This window comes from Periplaneta americana, chromosome 9 (genome assembly GCF_040183065.1).
Source record: "Periplaneta americana isolate PAMFEO1 chromosome 9, P.americana_PAMFEO1_priV1, whole genome shotgun sequence".
In the NCBI taxonomy this organism is placed as follows: Eukaryota; Metazoa; Arthropoda; class Insecta; order Blattodea; family Blattidae; genus Periplaneta; species Periplaneta americana.
The window spans coordinates 39,691,847-39,716,237 of NC_091125.1; the positions used below are offsets into that span (position 1 = coordinate 39,691,847).

The following is a 24,391-nucleotide window of genomic DNA, read 5'->3' on the forward strand; positions in this document are numbered from 1 at the left end:
TCAAAATCATGGACTTTTTTTTTTCCTAGAAAAACGAAAATGGGCCTAAACAGAATAATCTCTTCTTCCAATCCCCTTTCTAACCCATAATCTGACATTTCGTAATTCGTAAAATAACCTTTCTTAGTTGGTTACATTACCGAATAATAAATTGTTATAATAAGAAACATGGTCACGAAATTGCTTCATTGCTCAACTGCTACTGACTAGGTAAAATGCAATTTCGATGTAGACGTGTATTAGCCCTGGTCGAGGCAAGGCTGGCTACTAGTACCATAACACTGTCTAACTGAGCAAATTGGCCCTGAAAATATCATTTGAGATTCACATTCGTGAGGGCCAAGGAAGAACATAATGAACTAATGAAATGTGTACAGCCAAGAACTTGAAAAAATGGACGTTGAAGTCTGGTATTGTTTTTGATGATTTTTACTGTTCATCTATGGAGTACTTCAAGATCATGGACTTTCTTTCAGTAAAACAAAAGGCAACCAACAGTGCTGTACATTTCTTTCAAGTCAGTGCATACAGGACACCATTTTCTAACAAGAAATAAATCTGTTGAGAAATGTGCTATATAGTGTAGATTACTATTTATGTTCAATTTTGTTTATATTATTTGTTGTCCACACCTGTGGAGTAATGGTTAACGCGTCTAGCCACGAAACCAGGTGGCCCAGGTTCAATTAACGGTCGGGGCAAGTTACCTGGTTGAGGTTTTTTTCCGAGGTTTTCCCTCAACCCAATATGAGCAAATGTTGGGTAACTTTCGGTGTTGGACCCCGGACTCATTTCACCGGCATTATCACCTTCATTTCATTCAGACGCTAAATAGCCTAAGATGTTGATAAAGCGTCGTAAAATAACCTACTAAAATAAAATATATATATATATATATATATTATTTGTTTATAGTTCTTCGTAACTTCGCAACTTTTTCTCATTATGTAACACATTTAAAACTGTAATTCATTATATGAATTAAAAATTAAAATTTAAACACTTCCAATGTAAAATTACTTACTTACAAATGGCTTTTAAGGAACCCGAAGGTGCATTGCCGCCCTCACATAAGCCCGCCAGCGGTCCCTATCCCGTGCAAGATTAACCCAGTCTCTATCATCATACCCCACCTCCCTCAAATCCATTTTAATATTATCCTCCCATCTACGTCTCGCCCTCCCTAAAGGTCTTTTTCCCTCCGGTCTCCTAACTAACACTCTATATGCATTTCTGGGTTCGCCCATACGTGCTACATGCCCTGCCCATCTCAAACGTCTGGATTTAATGTTCCTAATTATGTCAGGTGAAGAATACAATGCGTGCAGTTCTGTGTTGTGTAACTTTCTCTATTCTCCAATGTAAAATTACAGGTGGAAATATGTGTAAAATAATGAGATGAAGAAATGAAGACCTGCATGATTATTTGTCTGAGAACTGTCATTTTGGATACATCTTATGACACACACAAAATAGTAGCAACGTAGGTCAATTCTGAAATAAACGTCAGCATGCAGCAAAATATTGGTTGGTCTTTAATAGCATGTGTAACTGATTTGCATAATCTCTCTAGCTTCCCTGTATAGTCTAGTAATTTCTTCGTTCTTCTACTTGTCTCTGCCAAAGGCAACAAAATGCTGCAAATGACTGAATTTAAATAGACCTACTATTTTAGAACTGACAATTTATTATACAGTATGACCAGTACCTACAAATAATAATGAAGATAAATGTACAGTAGCATCATATTCTGTTGCAAGCCGAAGATTGTGGATTCAATTCCTGATAGGGTCATGAATTTTTTCCATCGATCTAATCTTTCTCTTCACACTATGGCTCGGGGGTTTAATCAGCCTCTAACAGAAATGAGTACTAGGGATATTTCCTTGAGGCCAAAGATGGCAAGCACTTATGACTTACGATTAATGCGAATTGTGTAGAAATGGTGGGAGCTTTAACTTCCCACTACCCTGTGGGTCTCCATGACCTAAAAAAGGGATATGATTACCTTCAGCTATCTTTCACAAATATGAAAGGAATATTTGACCATAGTTTATTTTTGTTATCTTGTGATGGAAATTAATTTTCCTTGAGGAAAATTTCATTCTAGTCAATTGTTGCCTGAAACATTACTCCCAAATGAAAAACATTGTTAGCAGGTATGGGCAGCATTAATATGAGCCTGGGTAGTTGTCACAGTAAGGCAGTCATATCAATTTATGCCCGTAAGCGCAAGCACATGCTTTAGAGCTCAGTGTGCTCGTAACTCTCATTTGCAGATTAGACAAGAACATATCAAATGAACGGGCTAGTCTACTAATAGGGGTTAGTGAAGTCATAGGCCTGGGTTGTGCAATGCATATGAAGAGAATATATAGTAAATTTAACCTAGAATGGAGACTTTTATTTTTGATTAAAAAAAGTGGTAGGGACACACAGTACATGATATGCAAAAGAAATATATATATATATATATATATCATCATCATTAAACAAATGTAACTCTGAAAGACATTACGAAAAATATCACAAAGAAAAGTATAAAAATATTGAAGATGACCACAACCTGGAACTTAATAAAGAATTGACTTATGTTGTAAGTATATGAAATTAATTACGAGTTGTACTAATTTTCATTTCTAATTTTTTAAATATCAATCATCATCTCATAAAAGTTTACTATGCACTTTCCTTATTTTGCAGACTGCAATATCTATGAAAAAATGTATGGCATTATCATGGGCGCCGGCAGGGGAGTACAATGCACCCCCTAAGAAATTAGCAGGCTATGCATGAAACTGCTCAGATGTTTTAAAATATAAAATTTGAAGCACAAAATTATTTATTTTCAAAATGTTAAATTTGCAAAAATTACTTACCACCGTATAATTTAATACACATAAATAAACAATATCATTTTGTGAAATCGACTATAAGAAAATAAATTTTGCAATAAGAATTTCACTTGTCTTGGCTGCCGTCCAAATTCATTTGTTACACATTGTCGATGAATTCAGCATTCTCTTGCACCCTTTTTCTATGAATGTTGAGCATGCACAACCCACTTAGTCTCTCGTTGCCCATTGTAAATGGATTCCAAGTTTTGACGTGACGTGACGTGACGTGCTAAATGACAGTTCGATGGCACATATTGTCGCTGGAAGAGTTAGACCAATTTTTATAGCCTCTACAGACAAATAAAATGGTGTTGCTTTCAACTGCATATTCAATCAGGATTGTTGCCTCATTTTTCCACAACTCATACCATGCAGTAGCTTCAGTGATAAAATTTGGTAATATATGAAGGGTTCAGAACCATAGTGGGCCAAGCACCATTTACTAAAACCGTAGAAAACAAGGGTTAAAATGAAGTTATTACCATAATTCAATGGAAAAATATAGCAAGTAATATAAAGTATATACATTAAAACTAAATGATATGTCAATCTTCATTAAACTATGGCATTCACTTAACTTTAACCCTTGCTTTCTCCGTTTTTAATAAATGGTGCTTGACCCACTATGGCTCTGAACCCTTCATACCTCCAAAAAGACTGTTTATGTTTTTCGCAACAGGTAGAAATGACACTTCTCTAATTTGTTTCATTTTATCTGGATGGAGCTGCATGAGCAAAAATGCTTTCTCGTGCACATGAGAGAAATGAACTCTCCGAGAACAAATGATAGATTCCAAGTAAGGGATAAAGATTGCTCCTCTGAAGAAATCTTCTACATTTTCAGAACGATGGTTCGACCTTTGTGTCTGTTTTCAAACCACTCAAGGGAATTTTAATTCAACATTTAGTTCTTTGCAAACTTGTGCTTTCTCATAGATGGTTTTGTACTCTGTTGGTGTATTTTCGTGATGAGATTGAAACGCATTCGTTAGTTTTGCTATGTGATCGTTCACTGTCATTATGTTCATGTTCACTTGTTGGAGCTGGTTGCATACAGGTTCAAGTTTGGAGGAATAAGCAGCAATCACTAGGAGGGTCACAATATAGGTCGGATTTGTTGCAACCCTGTACAGTTGATAAGCTTTGTTCTGTGTCTTCAAGTTAATTTCATTCTCTGATAGTTCTTTCAAAGCTTTTACAATGGTTAGAAAGTTCTCAGAAAATAATCTGATACTTTCGTGTTTTGCCAACCAGCACGTTTCACAAAAAAGAGGAATATTGGAAATCATATTCGGCCATAAAGTACTGTCTCTAAAAAAAAATTATGATTTTTTTTTGTGTTGTCTCAGAGGAATTTCTCATGTCACTGACATCATTTAGATTATTGAAGACCAGATCAAGTATGTGGCTAGCACAGTAAAAAAAAAAAGCGCCATAGGATATTTATCATTAATTAGTTTCTGCAAAAACCAGATGATTTCTGAAATCGATTTTGAATCTCGATTTTGGAGTGGCACATAACCTAAGAATTCCTCACAAATTATCAGTTTCTTCTTTTCTTGGTCACATTCACAGCACAAATAGCGAAAACCAAGGGACAATTGCTTTGTACCGCTGATATCAGCCGATCTCATCAGCCAATACTGAGAAAAAATTTGAATGTTTTACCTCTTCACTTATTTTTTGTAGTACATCAGCACAAGTTTCAATTAATTCATTTTGGATCCGATGTGATATGTACAAACATTTTTTTGCTCTCGATTCCAAATGTTCCTTTAAAACTTTGTCTCCGGATTCCATTCTAAAATGCAACAGTTCTGTAAAAACAGAGCCCTCATCCCTTTTTCCATGAAGTGGAAGATCATGCTTCCCGCAAAACAAAATTGTTGATTTAATTGAACGAACTTTCACCCTGTTCTCTTCAACTTATGATATGCAGACTGCAAAGCTTCGTGACCACTGACTTGTTTTCTGTCCATAACATTCTGAAAACTTCTGGAAGACGCAGTCGCACCATGATACTACTGGCTTGCCACATGAGCTTGTGCAACTTTGTGAAACTTATGATATTTAAAATCAGGGGAGACAAATTGTCCTTGAAGTCCTCGTTGAACTGGAGGTCGAAACAACACACACACTTCACAAAGAGGCCCTTTAACAATAGCTGAGTAAGCTAACATGGATTTGCTGTCAGCCGTTTAAATCGAAATGCCTGTTTCGTCACGTCCACGTCATTTTTAAAATTGGAGACCAAGGCTTCTTTAATAATTTTAGACGAATTTCGTCATTAGCAGGAGAATTCGAATTCAAATATAACTCAATGTCCACCCTTACTGGTACTTGGAGTTGGAATTGGAATTGGAATGCATGTTGTAGATGTATTATCAGTTTTTTGTTTGTTTTTTTTTTTACACAAAAATGCCTTATGTCTCTCATCTTACTCGATTAACTTTCATTAATTCCTCCTTAACACTAAAACAGCAATATTCGTATATCTCCAGTACAAAAGTAAACTGAACTATTGTTTACATTAAACAGAGAGAACAGTCTTCTACAAGTAGGTAACTACGCACACTCCACGTAACCATAGTGGATCCACTATGCTCATAACGTGTGAGTACTAAATGACAGTGACGACACGTAACACTGTTGCCAACCAAAAAAATTTAGATTTCGGCTATGAATGCATTGAAAAAAATATACAGAAATAATGTGATGAGGGTTAAGGTGACCGTGCTATAATGGGCTAATATGTGGAAAATTCAAGTACTCTAATCTTAAATTACTGATCTTGGATATAGGGTACTTTTTTGTGTGCTATGTGCATCCCCTTGAAATTAATTCTGCCGGCGCCATGGGCATTATCAGTTGGCTGTGATGTGTCTATCAAAATTGCAAAGACATATCCTTTCTCTGATGGACTCTTCAGTAAGAGTTGTTTTCTAGATACTGTAGCCAAGATATCTCCCGATGGTATAATAAAGCACTAATAAATGTGTTATATTTATGTTTTATTTATTTATTTTTTATCAATTTAAGCAAAAGTAACTACCAAATATTTTCACTCGGTAAAAAAGAAAGAGAATTCAGTATCCAATACAATGGCCAACACCTTCCTAGGACGTATGAATCCAAATATCTTGGAGTTGTTTTCGATAGTAAGTTAACATGGAGCAACCATTTGAAATACATTTCTGAAAAAGCTCGTAAAAGATTCTCCCTTCTAAAACGACTAGCAGGAAAGAAATGGGGATGCTCTAGGAATACTTTGAACACTACATACAAAATGTTTATACAGCCAGTGCTGACATACTGCGGAGAAATTTTAATTACTTCACCTTTCATAAACGACATAGAATATGTTCAAAACCAAGCTCTCAGACTCATTACTGGTGGAATCAAAACAACGCCAATAGATTCTATGAGATTCCTCACTAATATTAACAACATCAAAATGACAATAGAAGAAAAAGCACTGATTCAATATGAAAAACTTATCAGATTACCAGGTAACAATTGGCATTCATACAGTCCTCTTTGTAGATTGAAAACTCAAAAAAGTTTCATATCCATTGTTCAAGAATTAAAACAGAAAATCAATATCCCGAATTTAAAAGAAAACTTACAAATTAAACCAAACCCTTTTAACTCTATTAAATATAGAATATAATCTAAATTTAATAGAAGAAATACTGAAATCAGAAATAAACACTGAAATGCTGAAACAATTGTCTTTAGAGACAATTAATATTAGGTACCCTCCACAAAACTGGCTTCATTTATACACCAACGGATCCTTGATCTCCAGAGAACAAGGTGCCGGTGCAGGTGTTACGTGCTGTCTCTTCTCACTTTATAGATCTCTTGGATACGGAACAACAAGTTTTGATGGTGAAATCATTGCAATAAATGAATGTCTCAGGAATCTTCTATGCCACATCAATAAATTTAGGAATGCAGTTATATTGTCAGACTCCAAAGCAGCTATTCTATCAATCGTCTCTAAACACACACCTTCATCTCAAACAGCAGAAATAACTAAAATGCTCTCTCAATTATTATCACTCAATAAAAGAATTGTATTCCAATGGATACCATCCCATTGTGAAATCCTGGGAAACGAGAATGCGGATGCTTTAGCAAAGAAGGGCAGCACTGCTACTTACAGACCTGTTACTAAATCTACGTATTACTCTGTGAAAAGATTTATTAAATCTACATACTTAGACTTCAACAAACAAAATTTGATAACTCAATCCCAAGGGAAAAAATGGAACTCTCTGCATGAAAATCCACAGTTAATTCCCGATTTACCACGAAAATCGTCTGTAGCTGCATTTAGATTGGCAACAGGCCATGATTGTTTGGCCAAACACCTGCATAGAATTGGAATATATCAGTCCCCTAACTGACCATTGTGCAACTCAAACCAAGAAATGGATTCGGAACACCTCAAAATCTGTGCTTCAGTGGCTAGTCATGATAATATCTTTGAAAAATATTGGAGTGCAAGAGGTCAAATGACTTTATTGTCAAACGCCTGGCATTAGAAAACAACAACAACAAACAACAACAACAACATATTTATCCAGAAAAACTGTAGCCAAGAGAACGCAATAATTAGCAGGAGATACTGAAGAAAAAGAAGTAAAGACTTACGTAAAGAATCTATTTGTTTCTCATTATTTCTTGATGAAAGTCACCTCGCAGCTTGTAGCTTTGTTCGTGGTATACATTAAAACCTCTTGGTTACAGAAGAACTATTACAGTATAAGTATATCTGTGGAAAAACATAATTTAGATTTTAGGTAATACAAATATGTGACTGGATGTTGGACACAGTGTTACTTTAAAGTGCCTGTTATGTTATAATGTGGAATTATACTTTTCGAGAGAAATTTGGTTATGTTACTAATTTTCATAGTGTCTTTATTCAACTATAACAAATTTTTACAAAAGGAATGTGAAAAAGAACCTGAATATCTACATATTTAAAAATGCTGTTGTTCATATCACATTTTGTCTACATGCATGACGTCTACTTACTGTTTGTACACCACTGATTTCCTATCCCTCTGCAATCACCTTGTCAGTGTCCTAGCCTTGCCCTAGCACCTGGTGCCCGCAAATGATTTCAAGGTTATAAAATGCGCTTGGTTTTGACATCGCTGCAGTAAGGTATTGTAACTGTGAGTGAGTGAATTATTTTGTAAATTGCTATATATAACCAGGAGTGACAAAAATAAAAAGTCGTATGTTAATCAGTCAGTTAAATTTATCATAATCAGATACCTTCTGTTTTGTATATGCAAGTTCAGAACTCATTCTTGTTTACGTGAGACATATGTGGGAAATTGTTTGTGGAATGCAACAGTTACAGAAGAGATTGCCATTAATATTTATTTATATTTTGTAATATATTTAGTTCACATCTTAGATGTATACTTTTCGTTTCAGGCTGGGGAGCCCATGCTGCAAATCCAGATATGTACTCCAAATTATTTGAAAAATTGTCGCTGCCATTGTTGAAATTAGGATGTGATCCAGACCATGCTGTGCAGAGGTTGTATAGTCTATTGGATCTTCAGCTTGTGCACTGGTACTCCAGCAAGTTCAAACTCAGAAGCAAGGAAACCGAAGCTCTTATACGAGCACTCATGGTGTGTTTCTTATTTAAAAGGGATGTTGAAGGGAAAAGATGTATTTTGTGCCTCATATTATATATCTGTTGTAATATACTGGTCTAGTCGGCCTTGGTAGCGCAATTGGTATAGTGCTGGCCTTCTGTGCTCGAGGTTGCGGGTTCGATCCCGGCCCAGGTCAATGGTATTTAAGTGTGCTTAAATGCGACAGGCTCATGTCAGTAGATTTACTGGCATGTAAAAGAACTCCTGTGGGTCAAAATTCCGGTGCACTGGTGACACTGATATAACCTCAGCAGTTGCGAGCGTCATTAAATAAATCATTATTTTTATACTAGTCTAACATATGTGGGCTTATATTAATTATAAAAAACGATCTACTGTATTAAATAGAGTTGAAACAAGTTATTATTTAATTATCTGCAGAAAGTTCAGTAATATTTTAATCTCGACAGTTTGTATCACATTTATATATCGGTATTAAAAAAACTGTACTCACAAGTTTCCACATATTTTCTTATTACATATTCCAGCCTTGAACAACCTTATCTAATTCGTTTCTGTATCATAGGGCACAAAAACACAAAGGAACTAAATGAAAGTAAAGTAGGGACTTATTGGGATATTTACCTCTTAAGATTTGAAATTGTAAATCATACATATACAATTTGAGTCAGAATATCAGACATGATCTGGTACGAACAGTAAAAGATTTCTGTTCATTCATTATGTACCTATGTGATAAAGTGAGAAAACCATCAAACTCTGCAGACAATTACATGAAAAAATAGTTGTAGAATGTATGTATGTATTTATTTACACTACAAGTGGGCAAGCACCCAGTGGCAGTGGTATATACAATATTAACAATACACAATAAAATGATAACCAATACACAATAAAATTTACAATACACAATACACAATAAGTTGCAGTTATTGTAGAATTTGTAACAGCAAGAACATTTTTCTTTTGAGAGCATCGAACTAAACTGTGAAATAAAATGTTTATGCCCACACACTTTACCTTTGTAATGAAAATAAATTACTACTATTACTCATTCAAGACTATGTTTTATATGAATAAAGAAATATTTCAGAAAGCAGTGTCACGACCTTATACAATTTTAAGTTAAACTTTTAACGTATTTGATGTCTGTCACACTTATTAAATGGATAATAATTGTATACATAACTGTCATATAAGCACTACAAAATCATTTGTCGCAGCTTTAGTCTATGTTGAAGTGTGTTTCATGACTATTTCGTCTGTTAGAAATATGTAAATATTACATTACATATCTTTGTGTGAGAAATGTCATAATTAGGGACAATTGAATTTATTTATTTATTTTGTCCAGGAGCAGAGCCCTTAACTTCACGTTATTATTTGCCCAGACTGTACGAGTGTGCTCATAGATGTGGCTAGTCCTGGTAAAGGTACGGTCACACGTCGCTACTTTTGCAGCGCTACTTTTATACTGCAGCTGCAAAAGTTGCTTGTCGTGTTCACACGTAAGCCAAAAGTAGCGTGCTGCACGCTACTTTTTGTGCTGCGCAACCTGAGTGCTGCAAAAGTTGCAACTGGAGGTTGCGAGTCTGTTCACACGCAAGGTGCTACTTTTGCAGCAGCAGTCATGCTGCAGGTTCCCATGTCCGTCTTGACTTCTCAATATACATTTTGTGGTTATGTTCGCATTATTAAGAAACTCATGCGAAAGCTTCCTTATCTATTATTTGTTTTTCTGTCGTATCTAGTATTCAGAAATTGGCATTATTTTTACTATAAAGCTTTTAAAAACGCCTATATACTTAATGATAACCAACAGTATATTCACGTAATCAATGTTGGCAACCCTCTTGTTTGGAACTACGCTACGGAAAATTTAAAAAATGAATTATATTGTCACCAATTATGCTCAGACTGTGTTGTGTATTTAATAACTGTTACAAATAATTTTTTTTCATCACATTTAACATTAAAATATATCCAAACAATAAAAGTATCATTGACACATTTGGGTGGTAACACTGGTTGCAACTGCAGCAAAAGTTTCAACAAAACCGATATCAAAAATGCTGCGGCTGCAACCCTGAGAACCCTGTTCACACGTCGCTACTTTTAAGTTGCGCGCAGCATGGGAAAGTAGCGGGCAGCAGGTTCGGTAGCCGCTACTTTTCGGGTTGCACTGTTGTTTACACGTCGCAGTACAAGAGTTGCGCAGTTTTTTGTACTGCAGCGCTGCAAAAGTAGCGACGTGTGATCGTACCTTAAGTTTAGGCCAGTTATGTCGTCAGAGACTGTTCAAAGTAGTACATCACAAGCAATGGATCCACATTTCACTCGTAATAAACATGATGATGGAGAATTGTTGGGATGTTACAGGGAATCAGAGTACATAGAAAAGAACCGCTGTTTTGCTTTGACTATGGGCTTGCCCAACATAAATTGTAAATTCATAGTATATCAACCAGGATTTTAACCTGGATCCCCAGGTTTATAAGCTCAGTGCACTGGTACTGAGCCATCGCGAAGGTCAGAATTTATAAATTAACTCATAAATATCTAAAACATACTTCATTATATGATTGATCATATCACGATATACATAAAAAATAAAACCTTAAACATGAGTAAATAAATAAAAATGCCTATGAATCAGATAAACAGTAATGTGACATGGAGTGTTTTAGGCTGAAAATACAGACCATAATTTCTCAATTACTCAATTGTTACTCTATATTAAATTTAACATTATTATATTACATTTACATCCTGCTGGATGTATTACATTTTCTGTGTATAAAAAAAGTGAGACGATTTTAACAGAAACTTGCGTTGTTGTACTTTGCATTATTCAGAGCAAGAAAATAACCGCAAGTAGTTTGTTAAAATCTCGTATGTCATATTATATGAAAAAGTATATTGTGAACATAGTTGATATTTTGAAAGATCTCTTCTATCCTGTAGAACCTTTTAGGCGTGATATTTAAAGATGTAATCTTGTTGCAAGTATTGCAATATCGTAACAGCTCGATATTTGTTCTTATATGCATACTGATATTTGATGCCTTTTGTGTATTCTTACAGTTAATTCATCTTTCGTCTAACTGTTAGTGTTTGCTTGTAAACATGTTTTTTTTTTCTTCACTAATGGCGGGTACCGGTACTTCACTGTTCATCATTCACCAATTTATCTGACAGAGTTGTTGCCCAGGATGCACCTTAGTAGGGTCATGTGATGATATTAGATGATGATGGAGATTTGTTGGGATGCCACAGGGAAACTGGAGTTCCCATAGAAAATCCCTGTGTTGCCTGGACCATGGGCTTGTCCAACACAAATTATAAATCAGGAGTATACTGGAGATCGAACCCGAGTCCAGTGGTCTAGCTACTAGATCACTATGGCGGCTGCTTGTAAACATGTAAACTTGTTGATTTTGTAGGATGGAATAACACATCCCACTGACACAGCATTGAGGGACTTCTCAGCAAAATGTCTCCATGAATTCGTGGTGTGGTCTGTCAAGCAGCTCAGTAGTAGTGAGCTAGAGCACTCTCCTGTGAACATCAAAGCCATAATGAAACAAATATATTCTTTCTGTCTTCATCCCTGCCCCTCCAAACGCTTAGGTGAGTGTCTGAAGTATATACCTAAATCAACCAGAAAAGTGTAACTTCCATTAAGTAGGACTTATCATTCTGGTGAGTTTTATAAACTGAAAGCCTTCGTAAATGGAGATATTAAGAAATTTTAAGGGACTTATATAAAAAAAAAAAAAAAAAAAAAAAACACAGAATTTTGTAATTTGCAATGAAAAATGTAGATGTGAAAGAGGTTGCATGGGTGAGGAAAGATGGTCGAATGCTATATACCACTAGGTAGTGCTAGATTGACGCAAGAGAGATAGGCCACATCATTGATAATGGCATGAAAGAATACAATAATCTGTGAATAGGAGTCTTGTTATGAGTTGGTGCTTAGAATGTCGATTTGTCACATTTATTTGTAATTCTTTAATGTTTACATAGAGACGTTTTCTATATGTGATACAAGAAAAACAAATATATTGAGTGAAATGTTTTAAAATAAAAACAGTGGTAGGTAACCAGCATCCAAATGATATTACAAATACTTCATGTAAATATGGAAAAATTAATGAAAGTAAGGATCGGGAAAGAAGTTTGTACCGTAATCTAAGAGCACAAGTTTATGAAGAAGTGCTATCATTCTTTCAATTTCGTAAATAAATATAGAAAATAATACATACTCTATATTGTTGATCTTAAACATTTAAATAATAGTTAACGCAATTTACAGCCCAAAGTTTAGCATAAACTCTGAATAACAGAAAATAATTCATGTTTGAATTTTTGTCCCTTGGTGAAAATTTGGAATTGAAAAATGATACAGTTGACGTATTCTGCACCAAGGTCCGCCGATAAGTCAGATCTTTGCACGCCGCCATATTTGCGCCATCTATTCGGTTTGTTTACATTAGGTTGTGGAAGGAATTTGTGTTAAGATTTATATATTTCATAAAATAAGTTTTCAAAATGTCTGGATGTGCAGCCTCAAATTGCTCAAGACATTCCAATAAAAGTTTTATATTGTTTGTCTTTCCAATGCTTAGACATTGGTGGAATGGGATGAGAGGACCTGACTAAGAGCTGTTCAACAGCGACATCTAGTGACCTTATTCTGCACTTAACTTCAACCTTTTTAAGTCACAGCCAAAGGCAAGGAACTTCTGAGTGGAGTAAAATTTCTTGGATTGTTTGAGAAATAATGTAAGGTCAAAGATAATATTTTGTAGATTAGGCATAGCTATTGACTCTGTCTTTGAATAAGAGGATAAGAAGGCGAAAGTAAATACCTATATCTCATGTCAAAATTCTCATCAATCGGATATCATTCTTACTGCCTTTCAACCAGTGGTAGTTTTGAATTTTTTTATAATTGAAAGAAAACTGAGGGTGGCAATTGGAAAAAACGTTCAATAAGCATAGGTACAGGAGCCATCCAATCACTATGACAAAAAAAGACCTTTGTATTCATTTTATTTGGCTGTGATATTTTATTTGGTTTACAGGTGCGGCTTTGGTACTGAATAGTGTTTATAAAGTGTTACGAGAGGAAGAGTCAATAGTAAATCAGTTCTGGCTGGAACTCTTGTATCACATGGTTGTAAACTTGTCTCTCGCAGAAGAGACAGACTCTATTCCAGGCAGCCAGGAGCAAGTAGTTACAGCACTGCAGCACATTGAAAGAGTGCTCAAAGAAAAGGCCAGCCTCTTCAATAAGGTAAACAGTACTTATTTGAATGTAACAACACTTTTACATTGAAATATTACACCTGTCATTTTTATCATTTTTATCATTTTTATCATGACAAATTGTCAGATGTTGGGGTGCATCAGGATGTTTTTTATTTTTAATTTTTTATTTTAGTAGGTTATTTGATAAACATCTTTCGTTATTTAGCGTCTGAATGATATGAAGGTGATAATGCCGGTGAAATGAGTCTGGGGTCCAGCACCGAAAGTTACCCAGCATTAGCTCATATTTGGTTGAGGGAAAACCCGGAAAAAACCTCAACCAGGTAACTTGCCCCTACTGGGAATCGAACCCGGGCCATTTGGTTTCGCGGCCAGATGCGCTAACCGTTACTCCACAGGTGTGGACATCAGGATGTTAACATAGCACACTTACTACCTTTTTGTCTCTGGAATGACTGATTAATAGCACTCAAATTTGTCTGTTAATATTATGTCATCATCATCATCATCATCATCATGATCACTACCACCACTGTGGCGGGTTGTACTGATGGCGGTAGCAGCAGCAGCATAGTTGCCATTAAATCCTATGACCTCTTACTTCCCAGTATCGGTCACATTCACTGGATAATCTTAACCATTACTGCTCCTATGTCGGCGTCAGTCCGCCATTAAAATATGTCAGCTGCAGTCCTGCGCCGGACTGAGTCCGCCACATTTCCTACAATGTTTATAAACACTCCGAACTCGGAGCAAGGAATGCATGTTGCGTCAGTATGTTATTGAGATTACGATCTGTGCGGTGGTGTTATTTTCGTGTGAATTAGAATTGTTTCCTGTGCTCTAAAATACATTTTAGAAGTGGCTGCGAATGTTTTATCGTTCTTGTTATCACAATGGCGTCTACGAGCAGAAGTGTTGTCAAGAAAACTAAACACATAGTGAAAAAAAAACGGAAGGCTTTGGGCAATGATGAGATACATGAAGACTTGCATGGGGATTAGGAAACTTTTAGTGATGATTCAGACATTGAACTAATTGAAGACAATGACTCTGATTCTCAAGTAAGTGAAGCCATTTCAAGTGACAGTGACGATTCTGATGACAATCAGTCCAGTTCAAGTGATGTTGAAGATGATGGTGATGATAAAATAGACAATGTTGACAATGATGGTTGGGATCATTGGGGTGCTAATGACAATGACTTTCATCATATACTGTTTCGTGGAACAGCAGCTTATAAACCTCCCCAGACTTGACGAAAGCCTGATTCACCATTTTTATTTTTTTTTGCTATTTTTTAGCCAGACACTGTTTCAAGAAATAGCTACCGAAACCAACAGGTACGTTAGACAAAAAATACAAAAAGTCACACCTTTGCGAAAACATTCAATTTGGAACGGTTGGGAAGATGTCACCGCTGAAGAGCTAATGGCTTTTCATGGAGTAATACTGTATATGGGAAGACGTATGAAGAGGACTATCAAAGACTTTTTCTCGGAACAATGGTTAGACAGTTCGCGGTTCTACAAAGACATATTTTCAAGAAAGCGATTTCTGCAAATATATTGGGGTCTTCATGTCTCTCCCCCTCCTCGAGATGGAACTCCAGACAGACAAATGCAGTCCCGAGCAAGTAAAGTGAAAAACGTTGTAGATTACGTTGAATCAACATTTTTGGAATTTTACAGTCAATCGCAATATGTATGTGTGGATGAGTCTACTGTAAATTTCAAAGGACGTGTAGTATTCAAGATGTACAACCCACAGAAACCAACAAAATGGGGTCTTCGAATTTATGTAATTGCTGATTCGACAAATGGTTATGTTTGTGGTTTGATTCCTTATTATGGATCAGTAACTACAAAAAGTTTGATTCATCCAGAACTGACATTCACCAGCATAATAGTTCTTCAACTTATAAACAAAGTACAGAGTGTGACGAATGAGAAAGGATACCATCTATACACAGACAGGTTTTACACAAACTTGGATCTTGCTCGGGAACTGTTACAAGCAAACGTTCATTTGACTGGTACAATAATGCAGAATAGGAAAGGCTTGCGAAACAAATGAAGAAGAAAGCACTGAAAATAAAGAAACATGAAGTAGTAGCCTACAGGAAGGAAGACAAATATCTGACATTATCGTGGAAAGACAAGCGAGTTGTTACCATTCTAAGTACATGGCATAATCCAGACACAAGAGAAGTCTCGAGAAAAACTGCGAAGGAAGTAGAGGTTTTTCAGAAACCTGTTGCTGTTATAGACTACACTTCAAAAATGGGAGGAGTCGATAGAGCAGACCACTACTGTTCAAGCTACGGTTTCCTGAAGAAAAGTTTGAAATGGTGGCGAAAATTATACTTCTGGATTCTGGAGATTTCCCTTGTAAACAGTTTCCACCTATACAATTTGAATCAAAACTCAAAAAATCTTCCTGCTTTGTCTCACCTGGAGTTTTGTAAGAAGATCATCGAAGGATTGGTGGGGAATGTGAGAAACAAAATGTCTCGAAAACGTGGGAGACCAAGTACCAGTGATACAGAAGATCGTCTCAATGGAAAATTACACTTGATCCGGGCACACGAAAGGAAAGTTACGAAGGACTGTGCAGTTTGTTCGAACAGAAAAGTAAAAGGTGGCAGGAAAGAAACGTCGTTTTATTGTGATACATGTGAGAGGAAGCCAGAGGACTTCACCCCAACAAGTGTTTCGCCCTTTACCATACAGAGAAGAAGTATCGATAGGTATGTATTAGTTCTTATATTTATTTGAAATGTGCATGTAGAATATCTAGCAAAGATACGTGTAGAAAAAATACGCCAATATATATTGGCACGAAAGTTCCAGTAATGTATTACATTTTATGAATTATGTTCTTCTAACAATCCGCCACTGACATTCGTATATATTCATTCTCTTACCACGTCTTCTCTATGGCTACAGATCTCATGTGTTTATCTTTCACAGTTATCTTACTATTACAGTGCTAAATATAGATCTTCGAACTTGACCACTGCCAGCTCAGAAGGAAGTGTTGTCTTATAATGACGGCGAAATATAAACCAAAGATTATGACTTTGGGTGTTTACATGTCGCATATCTCGATCTAAAAGGCTCTTCACATCTCTAAGTTCATATTACTTTCATTAGCCTTGAGTTTATTATCTGACGAACGCAAGCAAGCACATGGCTTCACATTCATAAAGGCAAGCCCGTACAGTCGAAAACGAATTATAGTAGACAGTTAATATTCAGTGAGACGAATGCTTGAACCTTTCATATAATATTTTAACCCCATATATCAAAGATTCTTCACTTTTACGAAAGTTACAAAAGAAAATCAAGCAGTGTAAAATAGTAGTTCAATTTGCACTGGTGAGCGTCATTTAAATGGACCAGACGCACAGTGGCCAAGACATTTAAATCCGACCAGAAAGGGTTAAAGCCATGCAGCATGCGATATGTTTCCTGTCCATCTTGTATGAGTCGCAGAGCATACAGAATAGGTCAATCTGGATTCTTATTCAATGCAGTTGTTTTGCTAGACCAGTGGTTCCCAAACTTTTAGAAGGTGCAACCCACTTTTGGACAAGACATTTGTTTGCGACCCCTTACTACCGTAACAGTAATTTATCCCATTCGAAATATACAAATCCCTATAAAATCGAAAACAATGATAACTTTACTCAAAACTAGTAGATACTACCGAGCTTCTAATGTACTGGTACCTGCAAGATGATAAATCGGAATATGCAAACCTATTTTGCTACTATCTTCGACTTCTTAGACTAGCCTGCCTTGCTGATATTTAGTAATTTTTGAACACTTAAACACTTTGAATAGTAGTTTACAAGGCCAAGGCAGTAACACAATAACAGCCAGAGATAAAATCGACAGATTTATAAGGAAACTTGATTTCTGGTCGACATCACTTGACAAACAGAAACTTGGTTTATTCCATGTATTAATCAATCAATCCAATCAATCAATCAATTTGCTTAATGTATCCAGCTGTTTGCTGTCAACATAAAGTCCATTATAGTCCACTGTAGTCTATTAAGTTTTTGTTTTTCATGAGAAATGAGAGGTATTTTGTTTGGTGTTCATTATAGATGACAAATACTGAGTTTGTTTTTGTGGACATGCTATAAGTTTGGACAATTTTAAACAACTGCTTTTTGAGTACAATAAAACCCCATTTTAACTTTCCCGTTTTTTAAGAAATAATCTTTTAAGTCCCAGCCATATTACCATAAGAATAATGTAATTAATTCCTGCCTTTAAAGAAACCCAATTTAAGGAAAATTCCGCTTTCAAGGAATACTTTTCAGTGGATTTTGTGATAAAGAAGCCTGAAATATCGATTCTACTTTCATTAATCACTAGTACTGGCATATTCAATAGTGCATCTCATCAATAGTCATATAGCAGCGTTATTCTTTATCATCATATTTATTTATTTTATTGCTAGTAAGTTTCAAATGAATACAAGTTAATACAATATAATATAAACTAGCCCACTCTGAATCAGTAAGACTCGTGCTCAGGAGGGGATTTCAATACAAACAAAAATAAAATTTAGGGTGAATAAATTACAGATTAAAAAGTGTTAAATATCTTTAAACCCAAACTATAAATCCAATACAATTTTTTTTTAATTTTTTTTATTAATTTGGAGAGTATTAGTGGTTAAAATAGTATTAGAATAAAATTTGTTTAATAGTCTAGAACCTTGACTGATGCTATGAATAAAAGCTGCATTGGTTTTACATTTAGGGTCAGATGAATGCAGAGAATTCATATTTTTAGTTCTATATTTAGTTCTATATGGTCTTGCTTTGCATTGCTTTCACAGAGTGGTCGTTTTGCTTGCTTTGTTCTCGCAAGTTATATGGATCCTGTTTCCAGTTTTTTTTTTTTTTGTTTTTGTTTTGTTAGTTTATGCATCATTATAATGACAACTAAATGGAAGGTAATTAACTATAGGACAAAAAGTGAAAATAATAAGTGACGTTGAGGTTAATCCTCAAATAACACTATCGCATATGGCAAAAAGGCATGGTTTGCCAGCTACTTCATTATAGCGAATAAAGAAGAAGAAAGAAGAAATTTTCAATGCCAAGTTTCAATGTGGTTTGGGTTCAACCAAACCAAAAAACATTTGTGCCTCACCATTTGAGGAGTTAGAAAATATTATAATGAAATTTATTGTAAATAATAATTGTAGGCCTAATTAAATGATTATAATGTTATATAACACACATGTTAGTACTAGTTATTTTAGCTTTTCCTTCCCATTTTAATTATCGGTAAATCTCCTTTCAAGGAAAACCCCTATTTAAAGAAACAAAATGTAATTCCTCAGAACCCTCAGAAATTCGTTAAAAAGGAGTTCTACTATATTTTCTGGAAAAACAGAAAACAATTACGACAGTCACAAATGGATGATGAATCCGTTTTTACCAGTGCTGTCATGGTGGCCATACGGGGCCATACATCATATGCGAACCTACAATTTTTTTAATTAACCGTATGGGGGAAAAAAAAATTGTCTGTACGGAGCCATATGGCATATGGATGCCTAAGTTTTGTACGTGGAGATCTGTACATATCTTAGATCATCTCTTGCTGTTTCCAATGTAGTTGTTTGATATTCATAAACAAAAATTGTCTACCTCTGCACTGCTGGAATTCAGAATTATATAAAATAATGATTGAAAAACAAGAATTGCTGGAAATACACACTCCAAGATTTATCGAGACAAGTATGCATCTACTATGGAACTACATGGTGTATTCTTTAAATCAAGCTTGTTTTACAATTAAAATGTAAAGCAAAACAATTTCTTTACTTCTTCTGTAATATTAAAAAAATCATTAAATGACAGTCAGAGAGATAGAGAGAGGGGAGTGAAATATATTTCAAGGGGAAAAAACAAGGGGTGGGACGTATGGCCAAGAGAAAAATTACCATGACAGCACTGGTTTTTACACAGTTGCGTTTAACTGGCTGTAATTTTAAAAAATAATAAAGACTTGCTGAAGTATGTACTAGGGAATCTGAAAAATAATGGCAACATAGTTACTGTTTCACACTAAATTTATTTAGGTGCTTTTGACATTACATACTTCAAATACAGTCTTCTGCCATGTCAACAATACGTTGCCAAATTCTTGGAAGACAGCAGACTTCATCTGCAGCAGCATTTCTGGATATATCTCTCACTGATCAATCTAAAACTCTTAGGGTGTCAACTCTTGATTGAAAGCAAATGCTTCACTTCCACCCAACTTGCAATAGTTCAGTATGGTAGGACTTCTCTCCCACAGGCTTCTTGTAATGCCCTAAAGCACTGAATTGCATTACATGAATAATTAACTTTTTATTCCATCTACACTTATCAAATAACGAAAGAAAAAACGAATAATTATTCATGTAATACAAGGACTTATCTGAAAATAACATTGTATATCAAATTACTGAGTTGCATGTTTTTCTCTTGCAACTTGGATTTTTATGAAGCACCTTTGTTCGTATCTTTAGGGCTGTTTTCTTTACTACAAATCAGAAACAGCCATTATATTTACAACTTCGAGACTTTTAATATTGCAAATTTATGAAACAATTGCTGCTCTATTATGTAGTACAAGATTTCAATGGTCACTGCTAGGAGCACTGATTTACAGCATTGTTGCCATTACTTATCGAATGCCCTAATATGAACTGATAAATGTTGAAACAATTTTTTTTTTCGCAAAACTTAGAGCAGTTTTGGATAAAAAAAATGCAAGCATATGTCTAACTTATAAAAGAAGTACTTACATTTTTTGTAGTACAGTGCAACTCCACATATAGATGCTCACTCTCGTATACTTCACGATACAAGGTAAGTCAACACACCCTGTCCCGCGCTGCACAGGGCTAACCAGTTGAACCAGTGCAGTAGTGTGCAGATACTCGTACATGTTGGCAGCATAGCAGGGAACAGAAGATGTGTACTTATGTTGAAGCAGAAATTACAAATATTGGAACGTTTTTAAAAAGGTGAATCAATCAGAGACATCGCTCAAGAATTTGACATTTCGATCAGAACAGTACATGGGATAAAACAAAATTCATCTAAATACAAGGCATTCTGTAGTGATTATAAGAAACGTTATTATCATTTGATTGTAGAATGAAAACACAGCTGATTTTGTGTAATTTCCTAAATTTAATCAATAAGGATGATTTATGTTCTCTCTTGAAGGATATACACCATTTTAAAATAACTTAGTACACAAACACAACTATTGCATGAAATGTTCAATAACTTTTTGTAGCTTTATTCTCTTCAGCTCTAACCAACACTAACAATAATCCAGGTTGCCAGGCGATGATAGAAAAGATGCAAAAACAAATGAATGAGATGTATAAACAATTGAATGCTCTTTCATATTTTGAGCCGTTCAGAGCAGAAGTGGTGTAAGTCAAAAATGGGTAATAAGGGTTAAAGTAAACATTCTGTAAACTACAGCGCAAAGTAGCAATTAATATTAAATTTATTTGAAACTATTAATAGTCAGTGGATAGCAAGAAGTCCATATTAATTGCTACTTTGCGCTGTATTTTGCAGAATTTTTTGCTTTAAACCTCATTACCCAATTTTGACTTACACCACTTTTGTTCTGAACGGTTGAAAAAATATAGGGGTGTCATTTGAAATTTAAAAGTGGGGGTAGCTGGGGGTGGGAGGTGAAATATAAAGTGCAATTAAGTCTGGTTTAAGACTTGCCCCTCAATATCTAAATTTACGTGGTTTTTTTTTTCTTTTTTTTTTAATTGAATTCAATTTCAAAAACTAGTTATTTAGAGTGGGAAGTTTTGAAATGAAAGACCTATATGTAGATACATTTAGAGAGTTTTTCCTCCAGAAGTTTGTTTTATGTTTCAAATGTATCACATATATTATACTTAATCACGAAGTTGTTTTGTTATATATTTTGCATATACTACAATATATTATTTAAAATTATGTACATTAATTATTTATGTTTCAGTCCGCTCACCATAAAAAACATTGTAGAGCCCCTATGTTTACCAATGTCCGTAGTACTCCATAGAAAGACAGAGTTCATACCTCATCTCGCACACGGACCACTGCTGTGTCTATTTGTGGAGTTCCACTGTATTTGCAAATTCGTCTTTATGTAAAATAAGTTTCTAGTCTATTATTGCTATCAAAATAAAAGTGAAAAATTGAAAATAATAACATATTGTGAATAAAGTGTTCAGATTTGAGAAGTTATTTTGTCAAAAATTTATTGCTTTAATTATTTTTTACTTAATAACTAATTACTAAACATTTTTTTTTATTTTTATGTTCAACCGTGTTAATGTTTCTAAATGCAATTTAAATTTATGTTACAGTTTGCGTCACCGTTTTTGGCATGTGAAAAAGTAATGGAAACGTTAAGTTCGAGTGTTTTACATTTGCCGCAGTCAGTCAGACAACTGTGTTTGGCAAATGGCTGATGTGATGTGTATAGGAAGTGGTACCATTCTCAGCTGCACTAGCAACATGCTCACAAACTGGGCACTATATATCTAGGACACATGCCAAAAATGCTGGCGCCAGCTATAATAAAGAGTTTGTTTTATTTTGTAAATGATTTCGCGACCCTTCTCAGCTCTTTACATGACCCCCTCTTTGGGAACCACTGTGCTAGACAATCATGGCCTGTTGTAAGATGGAAAGACACAACTGACTCTTCTTGGCCAGGCTAAAACTTCTGTTGTATCATCCATGAATCAAAGTTTGCGAATTAGAGTTATTAATAATGGCAACCTTAATAAAGTGAAATATATAACGATGAAAATTAATAATAATAATAATAATAATAATAATAATAATAATAATAATAATAATAATAATGCTGCTGTCGATAAACATAATCAACATATATGCTTGGGTTCATGAAACCAGCAGTTGCACTGCATCCCTTCTCCCTTCCTCATCTTCTCATCCTCACCCATTCCCTACACTACACTTACACGAACATTTACACATACACTCACCCTAATACACGACATAACTATCCACAGATACTACACATGCATAGTGTGGCTCGCCGAAGTGGTGTGCAACTTGAAAATGCTATCTATCGGCAATATGCAGAACCAAATCACGCAAGTAGGCATTAGACACACACACACACACACACACACATACACATAGTATAATCTCTACACAGCACACACAATCTTCAAACGTTACTGGATAATAGAATTATTTCACTGCTGATATTACTGTCTCAACACTAAGCTAAGCGAAAGGGTTGAGTGAGAAGTGGTAGGCTGTGACATATTATTTCACTGGTCTGGGTTGAGTCCATTCAGGGGCATATTTCATGAGATGACATTTTGTTGTCACTGAAATACTTCCTCAAATGGACTAACATAATTATGTTCAAATGTGACATTCTGTGTTTCATACACCAGTACTTTTTATGTTTTCTGACAGGTTGCATCCTCTTTTCAGCTTTTTTCCCACCTAAATTTCTTAAGTTCCTTCAGTGAGACAGGTTTATAATAGAATTAGAATTGAAATGTGGCAGATATTCCAGAAGTCTGTTACAAGGAATCGAGATTGCGCATAACTTTTACATTTTCTCCCTTCGAATTTCCACTCTTGTAATTGTAATATAATTATGTGATATTTATAGGAGCACAAAAAACGGAGAAAACCACCTGAGTTTGAAGGAATTCTTCTGAAAGATGCTGTGTCTTGGTTACTGTTGAAATGTGGAGCAGTCCAGACAGAATGCAGGCACAAGTGCATGGAACTTGTGTATGTGCTAGCTCCACTGCTGCCAGGTAGGAGCAGTTCACTTTCAGTTTACACATGTCACTTTAATTCATATCTGTTAAACAGCGAGAATCTAATTGACGTTGGAATTTGTATTAATTTTCTATTAAATGTCAGTTCTCTTGAGTGACAGAAAATTAGGAATTTAACATTTTGGAAATGTGCATGCTCTATTTTTGTATAGATAGCACTCTGCAGAAAGAAATACCGGAAATGAGCAAAACATAGTTAGAATCTCAATTTTCCACAGTTCATTTTCATATCCAAGACCTTTTAAAGTCAGTCCCGTTTTGCAAAGAAAAGTGAGTTCAAATTATAAAATTGATGTAGACGACAAAGTTACATTGTTGGCTTATTTCTGTTGTTCCCAGGACTGCTTTCTTCCTTAGTAATGTCCAGATTATGTTGTCTGAATATAGGTATAGTATTACACAAAGTATGACCACAGATCCAGGCTATTTTTAAATGTATAAGTATTAAAATGTGGAACGAAACCCGTAACTATTCATTTGATTTTTCAGATTTTATTTTAAGTTACAGTGAAGAGTGATAGTTTGAATTATTGTTGTTGTTTAGTCAACTGTCCAAAGACAGGTCTGAACCTCACAAGTGATACTAACATGACTAATGAGGTAGGGTGACCAGTTTCTTTCCTCCTCCATTATGTACATCCCAATTCGCTACATATTACACTAATCAGACTTCAGATGTATACA

At 35.1% G+C, this 24,391-nt stretch overlaps 1 protein-coding gene across 7 annotated transcripts in view; it reads left to right on the top strand.

Moving 5' to 3' along the window:
- Positions 1-24,391, top strand: part of LOC138705841 (DNA-dependent protein kinase catalytic subunit-like) — a 290,093-nt gene that overhangs the window by 117,073 nt on the left and 148,629 nt on the right. For all 7 annotated transcript variants that reach the window (XM_069834521.1, XM_069834522.1, XM_069834520.1 and 4 more), the window contains 4 exons: positions 8,355-8,557; positions 11,989-12,175; positions 13,636-13,847; positions 23,533-23,683. In XM_069834521.1, the coding sequence (XP_069690622.1) occupies positions 8,355-8,557; positions 11,989-12,175; positions 13,636-13,847; positions 23,533-23,683 (753 nt within the window). The remainder of the gene's footprint in view (positions 1-8,354; positions 8,558-11,988; positions 12,176-13,635; positions 13,848-23,532; positions 23,684-24,391) is intronic.